The sequence below is a fragment of the Pongo pygmaeus genome, chromosome 10 (genome assembly GCF_028885625.2).
Source record: "Pongo pygmaeus isolate AG05252 chromosome 10, NHGRI_mPonPyg2-v2.0_pri, whole genome shotgun sequence".
Taxonomy (NCBI): domain Eukaryota; kingdom Metazoa; phylum Chordata; class Mammalia; order Primates; family Hominidae; genus Pongo; species Pongo pygmaeus.
The window spans coordinates 96,972,945-96,998,063 of NC_072383.2; the positions used below are offsets into that span (position 1 = coordinate 96,972,945).

At 41.3% G+C, this 25,119-nt stretch overlaps 1 protein-coding gene across 5 annotated transcripts in view; it reads left to right on the plus strand.

Moving 5' to 3' along the window:
* The window catches only part of TMPO (thymopoietin), a 37,165-nt gene that overhangs the window by 920 nt on the left and 11,126 nt on the right, over positions 1–25,119 (plus strand). For 3 of the 5 annotated variants that reach the window (XM_063646604.1, XM_063646605.1, XM_054445394.2), the window contains exons 1-4: positions 1,543–2,109; positions 13,806–13,932; positions 17,601–17,759; positions 23,383–23,480. In XM_063646604.1, coding sequence (XP_063502674.1) covers positions 1,831–2,109; positions 13,806–13,932; positions 17,601–17,759; positions 23,383–23,480 — 663 coding nt within the window. In that variant the 5' untranslated portion in view covers positions 1,543–1,830. Of the gene's footprint in view, positions 1–1,144; positions 2,110–13,805; positions 13,933–17,600; positions 17,760–18,741; positions 21,535–23,382; positions 23,481–25,119 lie in introns of those variants that run through there. The other 2 variants (XM_063646603.1, XM_054445393.2) reach the window with 2 other exon arrangements.

The window sequence follows — 25,119 nt, forward strand, 5'->3', positions numbered from 1 at the left end:
AACATTAATTTCAGGCATATCTAGAATGCAGTTCTTGCATTATACGTACTGGGTTACCAGTCATTGCAAAATCACGGTCCTTTGCCTCTCAGGCTCAGTTCCCCTTCTGAAGATAAAAACATTTGCCTATGTGTCCAGGGAAGCTGTGAGGGAAAAAAACCAAGCAACTTTTACAAAGGATCATAAAAACCTACCTAACAACTTGCTAATTAAAACCTGACCTTTAATTTGCATTATTGAGCTTAATACCATTGCTTAAATGTAGTGAATACTGAGATTTTTATAAAGGAATTAGTTACCTCTAGGAAAATAATTATCACTAAAAGAATATCGCAATTTGAATAAAAGTCGCTTAAATCATAGGAAACATTTTTAGTGAAGGCGTTTGTTTTAAATGTATTCTAACCTAACAATGTAGAAAGCAGGCAAACATTTAAAAAAAAATTTAACCAGTTTCTAAAATATAGTTTGGAGCTCAGATACTGGGGAAATGATTAACACACCCTAAATCCAAGGTCTCCTTTCCTTTCTAGAAAGAAAGCATCTTTAAACATATATATTCATCAGAAATACAAATATTTGTCATCAGCGATACTAATTTCCAGGCAAACATTTTAATTGCAGTCAATGTATTAGATTCTACCAGGTTTTAATTTGGATCAGTAATACGGGTTTGATTAGGGTTCTAGGCCTAATTATAGGTCACTAGTCTTCCTTTAGGATTATGCACCATCTGTTATTTTAGATTGACCATTGAGGGGGTTCCCAAGGGTTCTGCTTCGTTTTGTTATCAAACGTTAGGTTTAAGATTCTTACGGGTGGTGGGATCCAAAGCCAGAGATGGTTTTCAACAAAAATGCAAGCGCGAATTTGTCTTGCGTCTGAACGCACTGTTCAAATTAAACAATTTAGACATGCCCCAACTATGAGACTAAGAAGTGAATGGTATAGTACACTTTTGTCACAAATTCAAGGGTAATTTAAGTGCTCGATGGTAGAGGTCTGGTTTCCCCTGCGTTTCTGGAACAAAAGAAGCGTTCGCGAGGAGAGAGGGGTAACTCCCCGCCCTCCCCCTCCCAAAGTAAATCAAATCAAGGAATATGAGTGCCTGCGGACAAGCCTAGCTTCTTTTCTTCCCCTTCAGGGCTAGCGTTTGGGGAAGGCAATGCTGCGGCTACTCTTCGGAGCTTCAGTGTCCCGGGAGGAAGAAAGGCCCAGCCAAGGGTCCTCACACTGGCGTGGAATTCGGCGCGTTCGTAGGCGATCGACCCCAGAGACGAAAGCTGCTTCTCAAGCTGGGGGAGGGAGAGGAAACGGCGCACAAAAGCAGTACGACCTGTCCCTTACCAGCGTCTAAGGGAAAGAGTGGAGAAAACGAAAAAAGAAGCGGGCCGGGAGCCTCAGCTCCCGCCCCAGCGCCTTTTAAACTGCGTTTCTACCTCCTCTCGCTCAGCGCGGCGGCTAATGGAACCCGCGCGAGCCGTCCCGCCAATCACCGCCGCGTTTCCTCCCGTCGCCCGCCAATGGCGGCGCGCGTTCTTGGGGCGTGGGCGAAGCAGGCTGCTCGCCTCCTGCCTGTAGTGTGTGGGCTGGGGTTGGTGCGAGCTTCCAGCTTGGCCGCACTTGGTTCGTAGTTCGGCTCTGGGGTCTTTTGTGTCCGGGTCTGGCTTGGCTTTGTGTCCGCGAGTTTTTGTTCCGCTCCGCAGCGCTCTTCCCGGGCAGGAGCCGTGAGGCTCGGAGGAGGCAGCGCGGCCCCCGGCCAGGAGCAAGCGCGCCGGCGTGAGCGGCGGCGGCGAAGGCTGCGGGGAGGGGGCTTCGCAGATCCCCGAGATGCCGGAGTTCCTGGAAGACCCCTCGGTCCTGACAAAAGACAAGTTGAAGAGTGAGTTGGTCGCCAACAATGTGACGCTGCCGGCCGGGGAGCAGCGAAAAGACGTGTACGTCCAGCTCTACCTGCAGCACCTCACGGCGCGCAACCGGCCGCCGCTCGCCGCCGGCACCAACAGCAAGGGGCCTCCGGACTTCTCCAGTGACGAAGAGCGCGAGCCCACCCCGGTCCTCGGCTCTGGGGCCGCCGCCGCGGGCCGGAGCCGAGCAGCCGTCGGCAGGGTAAGGACGCGGGGCTGGGGCCACAAAGGCGGGCGTTTGGCGGTTGCCGCGCGCGCTCGCGGCCGTTTGCAGCCCCTCCCTCCCGGGCGCCCCCTCAGGCCTCCCAGGTGCGGGGCTGTCCCTGCGCCCCCTCGCGTCGCCCCTTCCCCGCGGCGCTGCAGGCACCGGAGCAGAGAGGCCAGAAGTTGGGACCGCGGGGTTCGCGTTCTTTGACGTGTGAGTCTGGGAGGTGTGGAGTTGCGTTGGCGGCGGTTGTTTTGCACGCGGGCGACGCCGCTTCCCTGGACCACCAGCCGCCTGCAGCGGGCGTTTAGACGGGGACTTCCGTGCCCTTTCGAAAGCTCTGGAGGGGTGGCCCCAAAATGCTATAGGTTAAGTTCGAGCGTTTTCCCGCTTTATTAACTGAAATGACTCGCAACAGAGTCTCAGAGCGCTCCCTGGAGGGCAACTGATGACACACTAATTTCTAACCAAAATTTGAAATAAGGAAATTCCCGCCTTTTTATACTTTTGCGTATGGAGGGCTTTTTGAACCGTTTATGTTTTCTAGTTTGTCTTAATTTTTCCCAGCAACAGGCCATCTTTTGGCGGAACAGCTTCATGCCGAATTAAAAGGAGCATTTTAAACTATATTTTTAAGCGCCTATTATATTTTTTAATTTTTATTTATTTATTTTTTTGAGATGGAGTTTCGCACTTGTTGCCCAGGCTGGAGTGCAGTGGCGAGATCTCGGCTCACCGCAACCTCCACCTCCCGGGTTCAAGCGATTCTCCTGCCTCAGCCTCCCGAGTAGCTGGGATTACAGGCATGCACCGCCACGCCCGGCTAATTTTTGTATTTTTTAGTAGAGACGGGGTGTCTTCAAGTTGGTCAGGCTGGTCTCGAACACCTGATCTCAGGTGGTCCGCCCGCCTCGGCCTCCCAAAGTGCTGGGATTACAGGCGTGAGCCACCGGGCCCGGCCCTGCAAACAAATATTTGAAAATTGCAGTTTGGATTGCGTTTTCCCCCCATATTGGTAAATTTTGCTTGAGGAAAGGAAAGACTTAGGATTCAGGAAAAATTTATTTCATGACATTCTGGTGCATCAGTATTGCAATTTAGAATGTCTGATCCTGGTTAAATCTCAAATCGGCTCCAGCAAAGCATGTTTTGTTTGAGAATAGTTTGCTTTTTTTCCTGTGGATTTTAATATGCTTTTTGTGGGTTTGCTTGTGCCTGCCGATTTACCGGGCTTCAAATCGTAATAGGATGAAGCTAAAACTAGTAATTGGTGTAACATAAAATGCCTTGTAAGAGACAGTGAATGTGGTGTTTGGAGTTGTTGGGAATGATCACTAGTTTAAACCGAAATTATTCCTTCCTTCAAATTTTACTTTAGTTTTTAAGGAACCTGTCTAATGTGTTGTCCCGGCTACTCAGGCAGAAATGAACGACAAATGTAATAGACACATGTGAATTTAATTGAAAATCTTATCCTCGGCTTCAGAGAAGTTGAAAGTTTTACCAAACGTCTTCAGTCCGGTGTCTGGCACATGGTAGTGCCAAATATTTGTACAGTAAATAAAAGATCAATCACACCTTATTGTTTCAACATCTTGTTTTGAGGAAAGTTGCTTTAATTTCTTAATAAACAAATTTACTTTTGAAATAAAGCGTACCCGCTTACTCGTTATGTTTGCCTGCTCTGAAAAAGAAGGTAGTATTTAAACTCTTTAAGTACAGTTGGTTGAGGCCGGGCGCGGTGGCTCACGCCTGGAAGCCCAGCACTTTGGGAGGCCCAGGCGGATGGATCACCTGAGGTCAGGAGTTTTAGACCAGCGTGGCCCATATGGTGAAACCGTTTCTACTAAAGAAAAAAAATACAAAAATTAGCCGTGCCTGGTGGCGGGGGCTGAGGCAGGAGAATCGCTTGAACCCAGGAGGCGGAGGTTGCAGTGAGCGGAGATCGCGCCATCGCACTCCAGCCTGGAGGACGAGAGCGAGACTTCGTCTCAAAAAAAAAAAAAAGTTGTTTGAAAATGTAATATTTAAATCAGCACACTTTATAAAAAGCCTAGTTTTCTATAGAACCCTTTATTGGTCCTCTGTGCAAATGTATTAAACCGTTAAGTTTTTGGTTGTATGTTTATAATAGAATTACTTGTTATTATTTTTAGGCGGGATCTCGCTTGTTGCCCAGGCCGGAGTGCAGGGATGTGATCATAGCTTACTGCAGCCTCAAACTCGTTGGCTTACGACAGCCTCCTGCCTCAGCTTCCCTGAGTACCTGAGTAGCAAGGGCAACGGGGCATGTACCGCTACACCCGGCTAATTTTTTAATCTTTTTTTTTTTTTTTTTTTTGGTACACAGGCTTTCTTTGTTGTCCAGGCTGGTCTAGAACTCTTGGCCTCAAGCAATCCTGCCTCAGCCTTGGTTCCTATTTATTTTGAGGATGATTTCTTTTACACAGAAATAACCATCTCAGTTTTAATGTTTTCCTGTCAGCCACTTGGTAAAAGAGAGTTTATGTCCCCATCTACCCTGTGTTCTTTGGCGGGGTAAAAAGACCTAAATGTAAAAATTTTTAAATTAAGATTATCCAGCAATTTTGAGTTCCTACCAAGTGTTCTTAACTACTGGGTTTAAAACTTTGGGGATTTTAAAATGAATTGTGTTTATTTACTTGTCTGTCCAACTCATATGTTAATTGAAGTTGGTTAGCATCATCTAAATAAGTTTTGAGTAAAATGAAGTTTTGTTGTTTTTTTTTTTTTTCCTGAGACGGAGTCTCGCTCTGTTGCCCAGGCTGGGGTGCGGTGGCGCAATCTTGACTCACTGCAAGCTCTGCCTCCTGGGTTCACGTCATTTTGCTGCCTCTGCCTCCCGAGTAGCTGGGACTACAGGCGCCCGCCACCACCCCCAGCTAATTTTTTGTATTTTTAGTAGAGACGGGGTTTCACCGTGTTAGCCAAGATGGTCTCGATTTCCTGACCTCGTGATCCTCCCACCTCGGCTCCCCAAAGTGCTGGGATTACAGGCGTGAGCCACCGCACCCAGCCAAAATGAAGTAATTTTTGTTGTTGTTATTTTGTTTTGTTTGTTTTGTTCTGACACGGAGTCTCCATTGCCCAGGTTGGTGTGCAATAGCCCGATTTCAGCTCCGCCTCCTGGGTTCAAATGATTCTCCTGCCTCGGCCTCCCGAGTAGCTGGGATTACAGGCGTACACTACCATACCCAGTTAATTTTTGTATTTTTAGTAGAGAAGGGGTTTCGCCATGTTGGCCAGGCTGGTCCTCAGGTGATCTGTCCCCCGGGCTTCCCAAAGTGCTGGGAATGCAAGGATGAGGCACGGCACCCAACCCAGAAGTCATGTTTTTTAGAGTATGTAGTAGGTCTATTGGCATGGTAATTAAGCTCTTTACATTTCATTTAATTATTTCATCCATATAAAGGAAACTTATTTCATAATTACAGGTTTAAATGTCTTCTACCTGGAGTATTTAAAACTCAAGAGGTGTTTACCCTTGACTAGGCTTAATAGCCATGCCAACAACTTGAAGAAAAATATTGGTAGTCAGTAGCATCATTTTCTGTTTTAAAGTACGTTAAGTACAAGTGAGTTATAATTAGGAGTCTGGTCGATGTTTTTATCAGCCATAGGAAAAAATAATTTTAAATTTACAGGGAAAGAAGACATTTATAATAATTGATGTGTAAAATTATTCATGTCAATTCCTCTTATATGTACTATATTTTATGTTTTGGTCATTTTTAGCCCCATATAAAAATAATACCAGGTCGTATTTCTTTTTTTTTTTTTGAGATGGAGTCTTGCTCTGTCACCTAGGCTAGAGTGCAGTGGCGTGATGTCAGCTCACTGCAACCTCCACCTCCCGGGTTCAAGCGATTCTCCTGCCTCAGCCTCCCAAGTAGCTGGGATTACAGGTGCCCACCACCGTGCCCGGCTAATTTTTGGATTTTTAGTGGCGACGGGGTTTCACCATCTTGGCCAGGCTGGTCTCAAACTCCTGACCTCAGTTGATCTACGCGCCTGAGTCTCCCAAAGTGCTGGGATTACAGGCGTGAGCCACCGCGACCGGCCAACCATATTTCTTTTCTTTTCTTTTCTTTTCTTTCTGTCTGTCTGTGAGATGGAGTCTCACTCTGTCACCCAGGCTGGAGTGCAGTGGCATGATCTCAACTCACTGCAACCTCTGCCTCCCAAATTCAAGCAATTCTCCTACCTCAGCCTGCTGAGTAGCTGGGATTACTTACAGGCACGCACCACTACTCCTGGTTAATTTTCATATTTTTAGTAGAGACAGGGTTTCACCATATTGGTCAGGCTGGTCTCGAACTCCTGACCTCATGATCCACCTGCCTCGGCCTCCCAAAGTGCTGGAATTACAGGAGTGAGCCACCTCACCCGGCCAATACCAGATCTTCTTTCTTTCTTCTTTTTTTTTTTTTTTGAAACGGAGTGTCAGTCTGTCATCCCGGCTGGAGTGCAGTGGCGCAATCTCGGCTCCCTGCGAGCTCTGCCTAGCTGAGACTACAGGCGCCCGCCACCACACCTGGCTAATTTTATGTATTTTTAGTAGAGACTGTTAGCCAGGATGGTCTTTATCTCCTGATCTGGTGATCTGCCTGCCTCGGCCTCCCAGAGTGCTGGGATTACAGGCATGAGCCACTGCGCCCGGCCTCCAGGTCATGTTTCCTAAAGAATATTTATAATCTTCTGCCTAATGGAGTGGTAAAAAAGGAATAAAAGAATATTTATTTATATTATAGGAGAAAGCCAAATTATGTTTGAGAGTTGCAGATAAGGGAGATTTTTAACATTTTAAGACAAATCAAGCATTAATGTGGATTTGGCCAAGATTAACTATTTGCATGCATATACCTTCTATTTAATCATGGGTTTATGAGGATTTTTTTTTTTTTTTTTTTTTTTTTTTTTTTTTTTTTTTGAGACGGCGTGTCGCTCTGTTGCCCAGGCTGGACTGCAGTGGCGTGATCTCCACTCACTGCAAGCTCCGCCTCCCGGGTTCACGCCATTCTCCTGCCTCAGCCTCCCGATTAGCTGGGGCTACGTGGTGGCACCTGCCACCACGCCCGGCTAATTTTTTTGTATTTTTAGGAGAGACGGGGTTTCACTGTGTTAGCCAGGATGGTCTGTATCTCCTGATCTTGTGATCCTCCCCCCCAGCCTCCCAAAGTGCTGGGATTACAGACGTGAGCCACCGTGCCCAGCCTATGGGGAACATTTTTAATTAAATAAGAAATTGTTTCATTTCGGCTTCTACCATAGTCTCTTGGATTCACTTGGTGTAATGTGACAAAACTTTGCATGTTAAAAGTTTTGTTTTTATTTTGTTTTCTTATTTCTAAGCTTTTTATTTTATGTATCTTGCTACCAATATTTTTAGGTGTTGAAATTACCTAGATTGTGGACACAAAAACATTTACAGAGTTGGCAGTCTGCCTTTTTGTTTTAAGAGGCAGAGCCTGAAGGTGTAGCTGTTTGGATCTAGTGGGGCATAATATTCTTGAATGATCCGTTCTGGTGAATTATGAGTGTGTGTTTGAGAAGGAGTCTTGCTCTGTCATCCAGGCTGGAGTGCAGTGGCGCGATCTCGGCTCACTGCAACCTCCGCCTCCCGGGTTCAAGTGATTCTCCTGCCTCAGCCTCCTGAGGAGCTGGGATTACAGGTGTGCACCACCATGCCCAGCTAATTTTTGTATTTTTAGTAGAGACAGTTTCACCATGTTGGTCAGGCTGGTCTCAAACTCCTTCCTGACTTTGTGATCTGCCCCCCTTAGCCTCCTAAAGTGCTGGGATTACAGGCGTGAGCCACCGCGCCTGTCTGTGTGTTTGTTTGTTTGTTTGTTTTTAAGAGATAGGGTCTCGCTCTGTCCCTCAGACTGTAGTGCAGTGGTATGATCATAGCTCACTGCAGACTCAAACTCCTGGGCTCAAGCCTCTGGAATAGCTGGGACTACAGGTGTGTGCCGCCATGCCTAGCTAATTTTTAAAATTTTTATAGAGATAGTCTCACTATGTTGACCAGGCTGGTCTTGAATTCCTGGCCTCAAGGGATCCTCCTGCTTAGGCCTCCCAAAGCATTGGGATTGTAGGTGTGAGCTACTGCTCCTGGCCAAATTATGAATTCTCAATAGGAAATATTTGAAGACCTGGAAAAGAACATAAAAGCATGCTACCAATAGGAAATGTTAATTAAATCACAAATTGACCACCACTGTATAATAAGGTGTTAAGTTTACAGACTTGTGAATCATAGAGTTATAGATTCAAATTCCAGGTCTGCCACTTATTCATATGACACTGAACAGTGTCTTAATCTATGATCCTCTATTTTCACCTGAAATGGAATAATCTAATAGCTACTTAATCAGATTGAGGGGTGCATGCCATTGCATATGTGAAGTGTCTAGTGCTTAGTAATTAATAGCTATTACAACAAATGATTTCTGAATTTTTGTGTTTAATGTCAGGGCAATACAATGCAAAGTTACTAAAATACAATTTTGGGAAACGAATAAGGTAGATACGTGAAAGTGACGTGTATATCATAGCATGCAGATTTCCTGAGTTAGTGAAGTGCATGCTTGAACCTCAGTTTTCTGAGTTGTCAGATGGGGATATTAGCATCTTATTCCATAGATTTTTAGGATTCTGTAAGTTAATGCAAAGACACTTGGAACACAACTCAGTACGTAATACATAATAAGTGCCCAGTAGAATATATTGTTATGGTTCAGCATCTTTATACTAGAGGTAGAGATTAAAGGAATTAGAGTAGCTCATCGTTGATATCATAGAGCTGTTGGGTTTTAAAGTTGAAAAATATGTTAGAGATCATCGGGTAGCATAGTAGGTACTCACTGTTTTTGAGTGAAACTCTTAAGTGATCTACTTAAAGGAACAAAGCTTTCTGGAGGCAGAATTTAATGCAACTAATGCTTCCTTTTTCCTGACTGAAACTGCTAATCATGTACAGCACACTAACTGTGTCCTAATTTTTTATCCTTATTAAATCTGAGATTTATAAAATGACATCATTTTTCTGGAACTTTTTTCCTTACAGATTAAAAATCACGTTTGGCTGTGCGCAGTGGCTCACACCTGTAATCCCAGCACTTTGGGAGGCTGAGGCAGGTGGATCACCTGAGGTCAGGAGTTCGAGACCAGCCTGGCCAACATGGTGAAACCCTGTCTCTTCTAAAAATACAAAAATTAGTCGAGTGTGGTGTTGCGCGCTTGTAATTTCAGCTGCTTGGGAGGCTGAGGCAGGAGAATCTCTGGAACCTGGGAGATGGAGGGCATGCCACTGCACTCTAGCCTGGGCAACAGAGTGAGATCTCAAAAAAAAAAAAAAAAAATCACGTTTTTGGTTTTAATCTATCTGACTTACCTTATGTAGATTTGTTGGTCACTTATTTAAGATATCTTTGTTCAGCTGATGATTTTCATTATGTTTGAAGGAAATATAATTGATTTTCTTACTTTCTTTTTTTTTTTTCTTTAGGCGAAGTCTGGCCTTATCACCCAGGCTGGAGTGCAGTGGCGCAATCTTGGCTCACTGCAATCTCCGCCTCCCCAGTTCAAGTGATTCTCCAGCCTCAGCCTCCTGAGTAGCTAGGACTATAGACGTGTGCCATCACACCTGGCTAATTTTTGTATTTTTAGTAGAGATGGGGTTTCACCGTGTTGGCCAGGCTGGTCTCAAACTCATGACCTCAATGGGAGATCCTCCCTCCTCGGCCTCCCAAAGTGCTAGAATTACAGACATGAGCCACTGCCGAGAATTGGTTTTTACTTAGATTTGATAGGCCTGTTATTTCTAATAAGAAATAGATTTTCAAAAATAAATTACTTTTTCCTTCCCCGGATTTGACAAAACATTTATCAGGGGGCTATTCCGGTATCAGTCTTTTTAGAAATTTTTAGATGCTTGGAATAAAAATATGAGGATGATAGTGCTCTTGCTTTCTGTTGCTTGCCTCAATGCTGCATGCAGATCACCTGGGCTACACAATTACAAACAGATTATCTGGCCCAAGGTGAAGAATCAGAAATGGGTAAGACCTTTCCAAATAGAGGTAACAAGAGTTAAGATTTTGGGCTGGGTGCTGTGGCTCTCGCCTGTAATCCCAGCACTTTGGAAGGCCGAGGCGGGCAAGTCATGAGCTCAGAAGTTTGAGACTAGCCTGGCCAAAATGGTGAAACCCTGTCTCTACTAAAAGTACAAAAATTAGCTGGGCGTGGTGGCATGCACCTGTAGTCCCAGATACTCAGGAGGCTGAGGCAGGAGAGTTGCTTGAACCTGGGAGGCAGAAGGTTGCAGCGAGGCAAGATGGCACTACAGCACTCCAGCCTGGGCAACAGAGTTAAGAGACTCCACCTTGAAAAAGAAAAAAAAAAGAGTTAAGATTTTTTTTGAGACAGAGTCTTGCTGTATCGCGCGGGCTGGAGTGCAGTGGCATGATGTCGACTCACTGCAACCTCCGCCTCCCAGGTTCAAGCAATTCTCCTGCCTCAGCTTCCCAAGTAGCTGGGATTACAGGTGTGTGCCACCACCCGGCTAATTTTTGCATTTTTAATAGAGACGGGGTTTCGCCGTGTTGGCCATGCTGGTCTCGAACTCCTAACTTCAAGTGATCCACCCGCCTTGGTCTCCCAAAGTGCTGGGATTACAGGCATGAGCCACCACACCTGGCCCAAAGAGATTTCTTGAAAACTTCTGAGGCGGGTTTGAAAAGTTGGAATTTCCTGGATGTTTTATTGATAGTAAATTTGAACATTCTCGTGGTAGTGGGGATTATGTACAAATAATTTGAGCCTGATTGATTGTTTTTCCATATTTTATTTTTATTTTAAGCATTATTTAGTTTTTTCTATACTACCTGACTGCACTTTTTGGAAAATTTGAGTAAGTCAGTAACATAGGATTAAGTTTGTTTGATTAAATCTTTTCTTGAAAGAAATAAGTCTTAGAACTCTTAGACTCTAGGCAACTATTTGGATATTATGGTGTGGGTTGCTTCCAGATTTGAGCCTAACAGTTCTAGGTCAGTGCAATGTATGTGAATTAAAGCCTGCTACAAGTACTCTCACTGTAACTCTCCACAGCCACCTATTTAAGATTTCTCGTAAGTTGACATAATTGTACTTATGAGCAGCTATTTTTTTGGTGAAGGTTTTTTGGCTTTTGATTGTAGAATGATTAGCCATTAGCAGCTTTTTAAAAAGAATTTCTCGTATCTTGCTGTATTTGAAGTATTTCAGGCCAGGTTCCATGGCTCACGCCCGTAATCCTAGCACTTTGGGAGGCTCAGGCGGGCATAACATTTGAGGTCAGGAGTTAAAGACCAGCCTGGCCAACATGCTGAAACCCCGTCTCTACTAAAAATACAAAAATTAGCCGGGCGTGGTGGTGCACACCTGTAATCCCAGCTACTCAGGAGGCTGAGGCAGGAGAATCACTTGGACCTGGGATGCGGAGGTTGCAGTGAGCCAAGATTGCGCCACTGCACTGCAGCCTGGATAAGAGTGAGACACAGTCCCAAAAAAAAAAAAAAAAAAAAGATTTGATTTGAGCCTGACAATTCTAGGTCAGAACATTTTTATTGTTAAAAACAGGAATTCCAGTACATAGTCAAATCATGCCTGATTTTTTTCCCCCTAATATGATTGGAAAGTGAGCATTCCATACAACTTGATAATTTTAGCCTTTTTCGTAAAATTTACTTTGATGTTGCCATTGTTTAATTAGCCATTTTTTTGTTCAGTACTCTGATGTTTTTTCTGTTATCACTGAGGCATTTGTCAGGCTGTTTGCCACAGCCTTAAAAGGTATCCATACTTTTGCTTCCTTTTTATTTGTTCAACTTTGGAAATTTATAGTTTTTCCAGTAAATACTGCCTTTCTAGAAATTAATTTTAAAACTTTTAAATCTTCCCTCAAAGTTTGTTTGAAGTTATTTTGACTATTTTTAGTAAACTGGTGGTACGGAAGTTAAACTGTGTCACAGGTGATAATGTAACCATGAAGTCTGTCAGATTTCCTTCCTAAGTCGTAAACTAGCTACTAAAATAACTGTGTTACACGGAGTTTACAGTCCTGTCTCCTATCCTTGGGGTGGAGATTGGTTCCGGGACCCGGCCATGGATATCAAACTCTGGGGATGCTTTAGTAAGTCCCTTAATAAAAAGTGGTGTAGTAACCTACACACATCCTCCCTTATACTTCAGATCATTTCTAGATTACTTATAACGCCTAATACACTGTAAGTGCTATGTAAATAGTTGTTATACTGTATTTTTATTTGTATTTTTATTGTTGTATTGTCATTTTTTTCCCCGAGTATTTTTGATCTGTGGTTGGTTGAATTCACATATGTAGAACCCAGCTGTATTCATTTGGGAGAATGGAGAGCCAACTGTATTCATTTGGCCTTCTTAAGTTCTCATATGCTGTTTAAAGAAAATCATTTCTGGCCGGGCGCAGTGGCTCACGCCTGTAATCCCAGCACTTTGGGAGGCTGAGGTGGGCGGATCACGAGGTCAAGAGATCAAGACCATTCTGGCCAACATGTTGAAACCCTGTCTCTACTAAAAGTACAAAAATTAGCTGGGCGTGGTGGTACACACCTGTACTCCAAGCTACTCGGGAGGCTGAGGCAGGAGAATCACTTGAACCCAGGAGGTGGAGGTTGCAGTGAGCCGAGATTGCGCCACTGCACTCCAGTCTGGCAACAGAGCAAGATTCCATCTCAAAAAAAAAAAAAAAAAAAGAAAAGAAAATCATTTCTATATATATATATCTCTAAGTGTAAGCCTGTATGGTAAAGTCTTAAACTTTCCTGGATTAATTTAAGTTTTTCAGGATTATCAAAAAGTTAGTAAGTAGCATTCATGATCATTTAGATGAAAAATTTTAAGCCCAGTCTGGCTTTACTTTGCAAGGTTCATGCTGATCTGTTTCTGTTGCCATTGGAGTTATATGCTTTAAGAAATGAAATATAATTTTTGGTTATTTAGACTGTGCGTGGTGGCTTACAACTGTAATCCTAACACTTTGGGAGGCCAAGGTGGGCTGATCACTTGAGTCCAGGAGTTTGAGTTGCCTGGGCAACATGGCAAAAACCCCATCTCTACAAAAAAAAAACACGCAAAAAGCCAGGGGTGGTGGTGCGCACCTGTCGTCCCAGCTATTTGGGAGACTGAGGTGGGAGGATCGCTTCAGCCTGGGAGGTGGGGGTTGCAGTGAGCTGAGATGGAGCCACTGTACTCCAGCCTGGGTGACATAGCTAGACCCTGTATCATAAAAAAAATAAAAAGTTTATTTAAAAGAAAATGTTATCCAAAGTCAGTTTTAATTAGTTTCTCTTTTGCATTTTTGATGCTATTACTACCTCTTTTAGATAGGTAATCCAAAATGGACCATTTTAACAACAGTGTCTTTAAAATTTAAGTTACTTGCTTGGCTGTGTGGTTTGTATGATTACAGTTCAACTTAGAAAATGTTCTCCAATAATGAGTTGCTCTTAATTTAATCGAATTGCCAAGGCCTAATATTACTATAAACCAATTTGGTAGTGAGTTTGCATGTTTACGTTATACAGGTTATTATCTAGTAAGTGAACACTTTAATTCATGTGGAAATGATTACTGGACTTTGTTTACAGAAAGCCACAAAAAAAACTGATAAACCCAGACAAGATGATAAAGATGATCTAGATGTAACAGAGCTCACTAATGAAGATCTTTTGGATCAGCTTGTGAAATACGGAGTGAATCCTGGTCCTATTGTGGGTAAGTTGATAAAATTTCAAATACAGTATCTTTTCTCTGAAGCAGGACTCCGAATTATTTTCTCCTTTTGTTTAGCAGTTAGTTTAGGTTCTAAGGACTGGTTTGTCATTAATCATTTGTTATCAGCAGAACCTGTGTTAATTTGACTCTAAATGAGTGAAATAAAATGAGAGGATTGAATTAGATAATCTCCAAAATTACCTCTATTGTTGAGATTGTTTTATATGGTGCTTATATCGTACTTCTTTTTTTTTTTTTTTTTTTTTGCTTTTCTTTTGTTTTTTGTTTTTTTGAGACGGAGTCTTGCTCTGTCGCCCAGGCTGGAGTGCAGTGACGTGATCTCGGCTCCCTGCAAGCTCTGCCTCCTGGGTTCATGCCATTCTCCTGCCTCAGCCTCCCAAGTAGCTGGGACTACAGGTGCCCACTGCCACACCTGGCTAATCTTTTGTATTTTTTAGTAGAGACAGGATTTCACCGTGTTAGCCAGGATGGTCTCGATCTCCTGACCTTGTGATCCGCCTGCCTCGGCCTCCCAAAGTGCTGGGATTACAGGTGTGAGCCACCGTACCTGGCCACTTATATCGTTCTGCTGAGACATGGGTCTTATATGACAATTGGGGAAAATCTGAGGTAACATAGCTGGGCAAATTTGCCCAAATAAATGAGTTAATGGCTGGGTGCAGTAGCTTACGCCTATAATCCCAACAGTTTGGGAGGCCAAGATGGGAGGATTGCTTTTGCCCAGGAGTTCAAGACCAGCATGAGCAACATAGGGAGATGTCTGCAGAAAATTTTAAAATTAGCAGGGTGTGGTGTCACAAATCTATTGTCCCAGCTACTTAGGAGGCTGAGGCAGGAGGATTGCTTGAGATGGTGGGGGGAGGTCAAGGTTGCAGTGAGCCGTGATGGCTACTGTACTTCAGCCAGGGGCAGTGGAACAAGACCCTGTCTCAAAAAAAAAAATAAATAAGGGAAAAAAGTAAAAGTGAGTTAGTGACAGACTTCTTAATGAGGTTATTAAATTCCTAGCCTAGTACCCCCCTCCTTTTTTTTTTATTTTTGGGGACGGGGTTTCACTCTTGTCGCCCAGGCTAGAGTGCAATGGTGTGATCTTGGCTCACTGCAACCTCTGCCTCCCAGGTTCAAGCAGTTCTCCAGCCTCAGCTTCCTGAATAGCTGGGCTTACAGGCACCTGCCACCATGCCTGGCTAATTTTTATATTTTTAGTAGAGATGGGGTTTTGCCATGTTGGCCAGGCTGGTCTGAAACTCCTGACCTCAGGTGATCCCACCCACCTCAGGCTCCCAAAGTGCTGGGATTACAGGTGTGAGCCACTGCGCCGAGCCCCTTTTTCATTTATCATTAAAAGTACCCTTTTGAAAGTCCTGTCTTGATTGGAATTGAAGAATTATACCCTTAAAAAACAAAAACCTAGGACTAAATACACTGGATTTCCATCGTTGGATTATTTTTAGGTGATGAAGATTTTGCAGTGTTGATTATGCCTTAGTTTTGGAGGGTCTTAGCAATAACCTCAAGATGAGAAAATTCCATTTTAATTTTTTTTTTTTGACAAGGTCTTTGCTCTGTTGTCCACGCTGGAGTGCAGTGGCACAGTCATGGCTTACTGCAGCCTCAACCTAGGCTCAAGCAGTCCCACCTCAGCCTCTCAAGTAGCTGGGAACACAGGCACGTGCCACCATTCCCAGCTAATTTTTGTAGTTTTTGTAGGGATGGGGGCACACTGTATTGCCCAGGGTGGTCTTGATCTCCTGGGCTCAAGCAGTCCTCCCACCTAGGCCTCCCGAAGTCCTAGGATTACAGGCATGAGTCACTGCATCTGGTCTTGATCTTCTAAGTTACATAAAATTGTGGACGCTAGAGATTTGGTAGGTTTTGCTATAGGTATAGTTGCAAATAAGGATTTAGAATATTTTGTTTTAATGTATAAGCTGCTTCCAAATAATCATAAGCTTATTCATATACAATTACCAACAGATATATAACACTTTAAAAAAATTTTTTTGTTTAAAGTTCTAAAAGGCCTGGGCATGGTAGTTCATTCCTGTAATCCCAACACTTTGGGAGGCCAAGGTAGTGGAATTGGTTGAGCTCAGGAGTTGAAGAGAGCAGCCTGGGCAACATAGTGAAACCTTGTCTCTATTTAAAAAAAAAATTAGCCAGGCATGTAGTGCACACTCATAGTCCCAGCTACTCAGGAGGCAAAGGTGGGAGGATTGCTTGAGCCCACAAGTTCAGGGTTGCAGTGAGCTATGATCGCACCACTGCACTGCAGCCTGGACAACAGAGCAAGACCTTGTCTCAAAAAAAAAGAAAAAAAATAAATTCCAAAAGAGAGATATTGAAAAATGTGTGTTATAATATCAGCATACATTAAATTATATGTTGATATATGACCTGTTCATCTTACGGCTATTTATATAACATTTCTGGACACACATTGCTTCTAAAAAATATCCATTATCACTTTGCTCATCTTACAGGAGTTAAGGAAAGATAATACAGTTAATGTAAAACAAAATAAAATCTATTTTGGTTTTAAACTGTCACTGATGTTCAGATGTGTTAAGAATTTTTAATCAGTTTTGCTTTGTGATACGTGTTTTCCATAAAAGGTCATTTTAACTGCAAAGTTGTTATATTTAAATCTGATTTATAGAACTTTTCTTTTTCCCATAACTGAATACAAGCATATTAGTGTCTTAGAGTTGTGGAAGTTTAATCATAGTTATTTTTCATAGAGGTACAATCCGCTTACATGTGATTTTTCTACCTTGGCAAGTACTATTACGTAGTAGTAGAAAAAATAAATGCAAGACTTCAGTCAAAAATAGTCAACATGGCTTTTCAGTAGATGGTCTATAGAAAGGCCTGTATTAATCTACTATGTATTTCATGCTATTAAAAGAAATGTCGTTTCCCAAAAAACCACCTGTTGTAAAAAGTGCATTATATAGTTGTGTGGAATGCAGTGGTGCGATACCAGCTCACCGCAACCTCCATTTCCTGGGTTCAAGCAGTTCTGCCTCAGCCTCCTGAGTGGCTAGGATTACAGGCGCCCACCACCTGGCCCAGCTAATTTTTTGTATTTGTGGTAGAGACCGGGTTTCACCATGTTGGTCAGGCTTGTCTTGAACTGCTGACCTTAGGTGATCCACCCGCCTTGGCCTCTGGAAGTGCTGGGATTACAGGCATCAGCCACCACGTCCCTTTTTTTTTTTTTTTTTAAGACAGCGTCTTACTTCCTCTCCCAGCTGGACAGTGGTGTGATCTCAGCTCACTGCAACCTCTGCCTCCCAATTTCAAGTGATTCTCCTGTCTCAGCCTCCCAAGTAGCTGGGATCACAGGCGTGTGCCACCATGCCCGGCTAATTTTTGTATTTTTAGTAGAGATACGGTTTCCCTATGTTGGCCAGGCTGGTCTCGAACTCCTGATCTCAAGTAATGCACCCGTCTCGGCCTCCTAAAGTGATGGGTTTACAGTCATGAGCCACTACGTCTGGCCACATTATATGGTATTTGTTTTAAGAACTCGAGTTTAGAAAAATAAAGGGTGAAAATAGCTTAAAATGTTGCTGAAGATAGTGTCTGAGCTGCATCCTAAATGAAACACTACAAGTACTAAAGCAAGTTCTGCCTTAATCCAGGAACAACCAGGAAGCTATATGAGAAAAAGCTTTTGAAACTGAGGGAGCAAGGAACAGAATCAAGATCTTCTACTCCTCTGCCAACAATTTCTTCTTCAGCAGAAAATACAAGGCAGAATGGAAGTAATGATTCTGACAGATACAGTGACAATGAAGAAGGTAAAATTTTAAATGATGTTAATCAAATGTATGTAATTTTTTCACACTCAAAATACAGTGACCATGAAGAAAGTAAAATTTAAAACAATATTGGCAAGACACACAAATTTTATTCGTGTCATTAGAGTAATTCTGTAATTTGATTTAAGTACTTTTTATTGAAAATTCTAAGAAACAACATAGTACAAATTCATAATTTTCCATCACCTGAAATTGCAAGTTAACTTTGTCTTTTTTGCTTCAAATCTCATTTTTCTGAGAGAATAAAGTATTACAAGTAAAGGCAAAGTTCCTCATACTTACCTGTACCTATCACCTCCACAGAAGTAACTACTATTATTAATTCAATGCCCGTCCTTCAAGTTTTATATTTCACATACACATCTGTCTAATACATGGTATTATTTTATACTTTAAGAATAAAAAATTTATATAAACAATATACTAAATCTTATCACTTGCTTTTTCTCACTCCATTATTTTTGAAATCTAATCCTATTAATTACATGTCTGTTTGTTCTTCATAATTAATACGTAGTGGTAGTATTTAAATATGGCGTATTTTCTCTGTTCTATATTGATATTTAAATTGTTCACAGTTTTTGTTAATCTGACCTCAAGGCAACTTTAAAGCAAATATTTTGACTATATTTTTAGTAGACTATATAGTATCTTAAAATTTGATCATGATGTTTAAATGTTTTTTGAGGATAGTACGTGAAATAAATGTCCTTTAAAAATTATAAGTACAACTTGATTTTTGTAAACTTTTAATTAATATGACTTGTGATTATTTATTTTGATCCAGATTGTTTATATCTCAATAAGCTTTGTCTACCAGGGCAAATCTGACAGATTAGTTCAGAATATGAAATTATAGAGTCTTTTCCTTTGACAGCACTATTTTTAGCAAAGAGGCAAAGAATAAAATCAGCTCAAACACAGGTAATGCTTAAACTTCCTGCCTCTTTTGCCTCTACAGGAAAGAAGAAAGAACACAAGAAAGTGAAGTCCACTAGGGATATTGTTCCTTTTTCTGAACTTGGAACTACTCCCTCTGGTGGTGGATTTTTTCAGGGTATTTCTTTTCCTGAAATCTCCACCCGTCCTCCTCTGGGCAGTACCGAACTACAGGCAGCTAAGAAAGTGCATACTTCTAAGGGAGACCTACCTAGGGAGCCTCTTTTTGCCACAAACTTGCCTGGCAGGGGACAGTTGCAGAAGTTAGCCTCTGAAAGGAATTTGTTTATTTCATGCAAGTCTAGCCATGATAGGTGTTTAGAGAAAAGTTCTTCGTCATCTTCTCAGCCTGAACACAGTGCCATGTTGGTCTCTACTGCAGCTTCTCCTTCACTGATTAAAGAAACCGCCACTGGTTACTATAAAGACATAGTAGAAAATATTTGCGGTAGAGAGAAAAGTGGAATTCAACCGTTATGTCCTGAGAGGTCCCATATTTCAGATCAATCGCCTCTCTCCAGTAAAAGGAAAGCACTAGAAGAGTCGGAGAGCTCACAACTAATTTCTCTGCCACTTGCCCAGGCAATCAGAGATTATGTCAATTCTCTGTTGGTCCAGGGTGGGGTAGGTAGTTTGCCTGGAACTTCTAACTCTACGCCCCCACTGGATGTAGAAAACATACAGAAGAGAATTGATCAGTCTAAGTTTCAAGAAACTGAATTCCTGTCTCCTCCACGAAAAGTCCCTAGACTGAGTGAGAAGTCAGTGGAGGAAAGGGATTCAGGTTCCTTTGTGGCATTTCAGAACATACCTGGATCCGAACTGATGTCTTCTTTTGCCAAAACTGTTGTCTCTCATTCACTCACTACCTTAGGTCTAGAAGTGGCTAAGCAATCACAGCATGATAAAATAGATGCCTCAGAACTATCTTTTCCCTTCCATGAATCTATTTTAAAAGTAATTGAAGAAGAATGGCAGCAAGTTGGCAGGCGGCTGCCTTCACTGGCATGCAAATATCCAGTTTCTTCCAGGGAGGCAACACAGATATTATCAGTTCCGAAAGTAGATGATGAAATCCTAGGGTTTATTTCTGAAGCCACTCCACTAGCAGGTATTCAAGCAGCCTCCACTGAGTCTTGCAAACAACAGTTGGACTTAGCACTCTGTAGAGCATATGAAGCGGCAGCATCAGCATTGCAGATTGCAACCCACACTGCCTTTGTAGCTAAGGCTATGCAGGCAGACATTAGTCAAGCTGCACAGATTCTTAGCTCAGATCCTAGTCATATCCACCAAGCGCTTGGGATTCTGAGCAAAACATATGATGCAGCCTCATATATTTGTGAAGCTGCATTTGATGAAGTGAAGATGGCTGCCCATACCATGGGAAATTCCACTGTAGGTCGTCGATACCTCTGGCTGAAGGATTGCAAAATTAATTTAGCTTCTAAGAATAAGCTGGCTTCCACTCCCTTTAAAGGTGGAACATTATTTGGAGGAGAAGTATGCAAAGTAATTAAAAAGCGTGGAAATAAACACTAGTAAAATTAAGAACAAAAAGACATCTATCTTATCTTTCAGGTACTTTATGCCAACATTTTCTTTTCTGTTAAGGTGGTTTTAATTTCCAGATAGGGCTAATTACAAAATGTTAAGCTTCTACCCATCAAATTATAGTGTAAAAGTAATTGCCTGTGTAAAACTACTTGTCTTTTTTAAAGATTTGCATAGATAGGAAGCCTGGTACAAACAATTTAAAGCTTTCTAGATCACATATTAGTCTCTAAATTGTTTTCTATTTCCTGCTTTACTTATGTTTTTACAATTCTCCAAAACTAAGAAAATTCTAATTAGGATATGAGGAGTATTTACTGTTTAATAGAATAATATGCATCCTCCTTTATACCTAGGACAGAATTAAACATTTGTTACACATTCAGAACAGTGATTTTGTTCTTTTTGATACTTTTATCTCAGTATCTTTTCACGTTCCATAACTTGTCCATATTTTTGCTCCTATTTTCTTACTTTTGTTTTTTATTCATGTCTGCAACATCAATCATAGTAGTCTAGATCAATGCAACTCAAAGCACCAGTCTACAAACTTACTTATCCACAGGCAAGATAAGCATGCACAAGAATTTAAATCTAGAGATACTTTTTAGGTCAATGACAGGACTTGATTTTTTAGCAAAATTTTATTAATAGCTAAAGCAATGTATTGATTTACACTCTGATGCAAGTAATTTATCTCTTCATTGACTGGTAGCAACCAATTCATGGACCAGTACCATGGACCACACTTTGAGAAACACTTCTTTGGATAATAATAGATATCCTGGGATAGTGCATGTTCACCATCTATTTTGTCAGATAATGGGGCCTTTTAAAAAATAATACTTTGCTTTCATGATATATTGTATTTTGTAGAAAGTTAAGTTTAGCAATATAGACTCTAAAAGCAAATTAAATTTTTTTAAAGCCATAAGAAATTATACTATATCCCAGTATCTGTATGTCTGTATAAAGCAGTGTATTATCATGTTTTCATTTCTATGATTGTAAGAGTCTTAACTGCAGAGGTATTGTGGAAAATAGTAGCCTTAAGCATAATAAAATATGGTCTCTTGGGTACTCCCTCTGGCCATTACCACATTCTTAGATTATATGTGTCCATCTTTGCAGCTAAGAGTAATTTTATTTGTTGTCTTCTGAAATGTACATGTATACATGTACCTACTGAGTGCTATGTGATTTTTAAAAATGTATTACTGTAGAATGCTTCTGCAAATTCAATAAAGTTGTTAAATTTGAACAGTGTTGTGTGGTTTCCAGAAACATGTTTTTCTGTGTGCTTTATTCTTGGAGTTGCAACAAGTTAAACATTTGTATATGAACACCCCTTTTCCATTTCATCATTGAAACTCACTTTGACATTTCAGTGTATAATTGAAAATATTCTGGTTATGGTTTTTCTTCTGTTTGAGGACCATGTTTTTATTGACTGTTGGAATCTAAATTTATAAGAGGAATTAATCTGTAACCAGATACCTTATTTGTTTAATCAATTTCTATTCCACTACTAATGGTTTTTTTTACTTTGTGCTTTCTAGTTCTTAGATTCTGAGTTAACAAAGCATAAAATAGATTTTATATTGCTGGGGGTTGTACCAAACGTAGATACATTGACAGATCCATTGACAGAAGTGTTGGGAGATGGACTTGAAATCTTAGTCCTAAATAAAGATTGAACTGTTTAAACTAACTTGGTAAAAATCACTGTTCTTTTTTGGGAAACTTGCAAGTTATTAAATAGATTCTGTACTAACTAGTATTAACACTGGAAAGTTAGCAAGACACATATAGATTTTTTGACCACTTTTTCACACAAGTTCAGAGTTCATGTAAAACTTTAGAATTGACTTCCTTTCTGTCTCTTCAATAAGAAAGTAATCTAACTTAAATTTTTGGTAGTAGAAGTTTTAGAAATAACAACTGACTTACTAATTTTGTTATACTATGATAAATGTTTACAAACAAAAAGGGATTTTTTTTTTTTTGAGATGAAGTTTCGCTCTTGTCCCCAAAGCTGGAGTGCAATGGCGTGATCTCGGCTCGCTGCAACCTCTGCCTCCCAGGTTCAAGCAATTCTTCTGCCTCAGCCTCCTGAGTAGCTGGGATTACAGGTGTCTGCCACCAACCCTGGCTAATGTTTGTATTTTTAGTAGAGACGGGATTTCACCATGTTGGCCAAGATGGTCTTAAGCTGACCTCAGGTGATCCGCCCGCCTCGGCCTTCCAAAGTGCTGGGATTACAGGCGTGAGCCACCACGCCCTGCCAGGGATGTTAACCAAAATTAGTCTTTTCAAAACCTAGATCTTCAATTGATGATGAATTTAAGACTAGGAGACTGGAATATTGAAGCCTATTAAAAAATACATATCCTTGCATTGTTAGGTTAATAACATGGTGACAAGTCAAGTATATAAGTATTGGCTTCTCTTCAAAGAAATATCATTTTTATTATACGGAATGGGACGAGAAGTGACCTGTGATTGGTCGTATTTTTCTGTGAACAAGATTCCTTCTTTACCTGAGTTGTACCTAGGTTTTTTATAACTACATCAAAAAAGCTTTTATACTGTACTTACTAGTGTTATGGCAGTTATCATTTATTGTTATAGAAGCTTGGTACTATATGGATTTTTTTCATTTTTAACTTTCCCTTCTATGTTCCAAATTTTAATTTAGTAAGCCAACCTTTGTTGTACAGTAGTAGTATACTGTATGGACAAAACAATGGTAACAACTATGTATTTTAAATGGCCTTTTCCCACATCTAAATTGTTCTTACTGAAAAGCTTTCATGGGAGCATTTTGAATTCACTTCATGTTCAAAGCTATGAGTCCCAGATAAAGGAAAGGAGAGTAGGTAGGAAGAAGTGGTTGTCAGATGAAAAGGTAAGGGAGATAAGCAAAAATGGGATAAATAAACACTTTTCAAGACAAATGCAAACAATTTTGGACTAGTGAGGTATTACCAGTAGACTTGTTTTTTACCTTTTAATGTGCCTAAAACCAGGGTTCCCGATTAATATTAGGATAACATCATCATTTACTGAGTGTTTCAGAGAGTAATGGTTTCTCCAATGTTATTTCCAGACTCTAAAATAGAGCTCAAGCTTGAGAAGAGAGAACCACTAAAGGGCAGAGCAAAGACTCCAGTAACACTCAAGCAAAGAAGAGTTGAGCACAATCAGGTATCTTTAGTTTTATTATCATCGTGTACAGGTATAAATAACCTCCTGACAACACTAATCCGTGTTTTAGCCTTTAATGGTTGCCACCCAGATTCCAGCACGCTCAGTAAACTTAATTCTGTTGTTAAATGATACTAAAAATCTAAACTTTGTGGGTTTTGTTAGTAGTGTAGCCTGTGATTACAGCAAAAGCAAATTTTTAATGTCTCATTTGTGTTTGAGTCTGTGCTAGATGTAGTTCAAAGCCAGTTATACGGCGTTTTGAAAGAAATATTTTAAAAGGTGGAAATATCTAGACACTTTTGATACAATTTCTTTAAAAGGCAATGGAAGAGTTTTATATTTGTGTCTTTGCCTCTAGATTTCTGACTTTGATTTTATGTTTGCCTGTCTTGTCTTCTGTGATTCTTTCCTAAACTCAGAAGCTAGTCTGGTCCTAAGACCACAGTTTTCTTTCCTTATTTCAGATGAAAATTTACCTTTTCTATTGTAGGAGAGGCGTTTCAGTTTTTCAAAAGGGAAATGTAGGAAACTAAGGAGAAAATAAGCATAGGTATAAATGAACAGAGAACAAATTATTGACTAACCTAGTATTGTTCACAGAGAACAAATTATTGATTAACCTAGTATTGTTTACAGAGAACAAATCATTGACTAATGTAGCATTGATTTGGCTGGTGCTTTATAAGACAGCTATTCCTAGAGTCATTTTCCTTACCCCTACTATGTCTAGCTGGAAGATTTGTCTAGTTGGTTATCTTTTCCATCTTGTATTTGTTACTTTGTTTGTTTGTTTGTTTGTGACGGAGTTTCGCTCTTGTCATCCAGGCTGGAGTGCAGTGGCGTGATCCCATCTCACTGCAACCTCCACCCTGCTGGGCGCAAGCGATTCTCCTGCCTCAGCCTCCCAAGTAGCTGGGATTACAGGCACATGCCACCACGCTCAGCTAATTTTTTTATTTTTAGTAGAGACGGGGTTTCACCATGTTGGCCAGGCTGGTCTCAAACTCCTGACCTCAGGTGATCCATCTGCATCGGCCTCCGAAAGTGCTGGGATTACAGGTGTGAGCCACCGCGCCCAGGCTGTTTGTCGTTTTAAAATCAAATCCTTAGAGGAATTATTCTTGATTCCTTAAGGCAAGTGAGTCTCTCTCTTCATTTGATGTAGTTGATAAGTTGAATTTCAGAAAGATTTGTTAGAAATGAGCTTTGTGACAAGAACGTACAGAGCATTGAATGAATGAAGATTTTGTTAACAGAACCAAATACAGGAATACATGTTTTATTGCCCTTTTGTGTAGTAGTCCTAACAAATAGCTTCAGGAGCATGCTGAAGAATAAGGAACTAGGCCGGGCGCAGTGGCTCACACCTGTAATCTCAGCACTTTGGGAGGCCGAGGTGGGCGGATCACCTGAGGTCCGGAGTTCGAGACCAGCCTGACCAACATGGAGAAACCTTGTCTCTACTAAAAATACAAAATTAGCCGGGCAGGATGGCGCATGCCTGTAATCCCAGCTACTCCAGAGGCTGAGGCAGGAGAATTTCTTGAACCTGGGAGGCGGAGGTTGCTGTGAGCCGAGATCGCGCCATTACACTCTAGCCTGGGCAACAAGAGCGAAACTCTGTCTCAAAAATAAA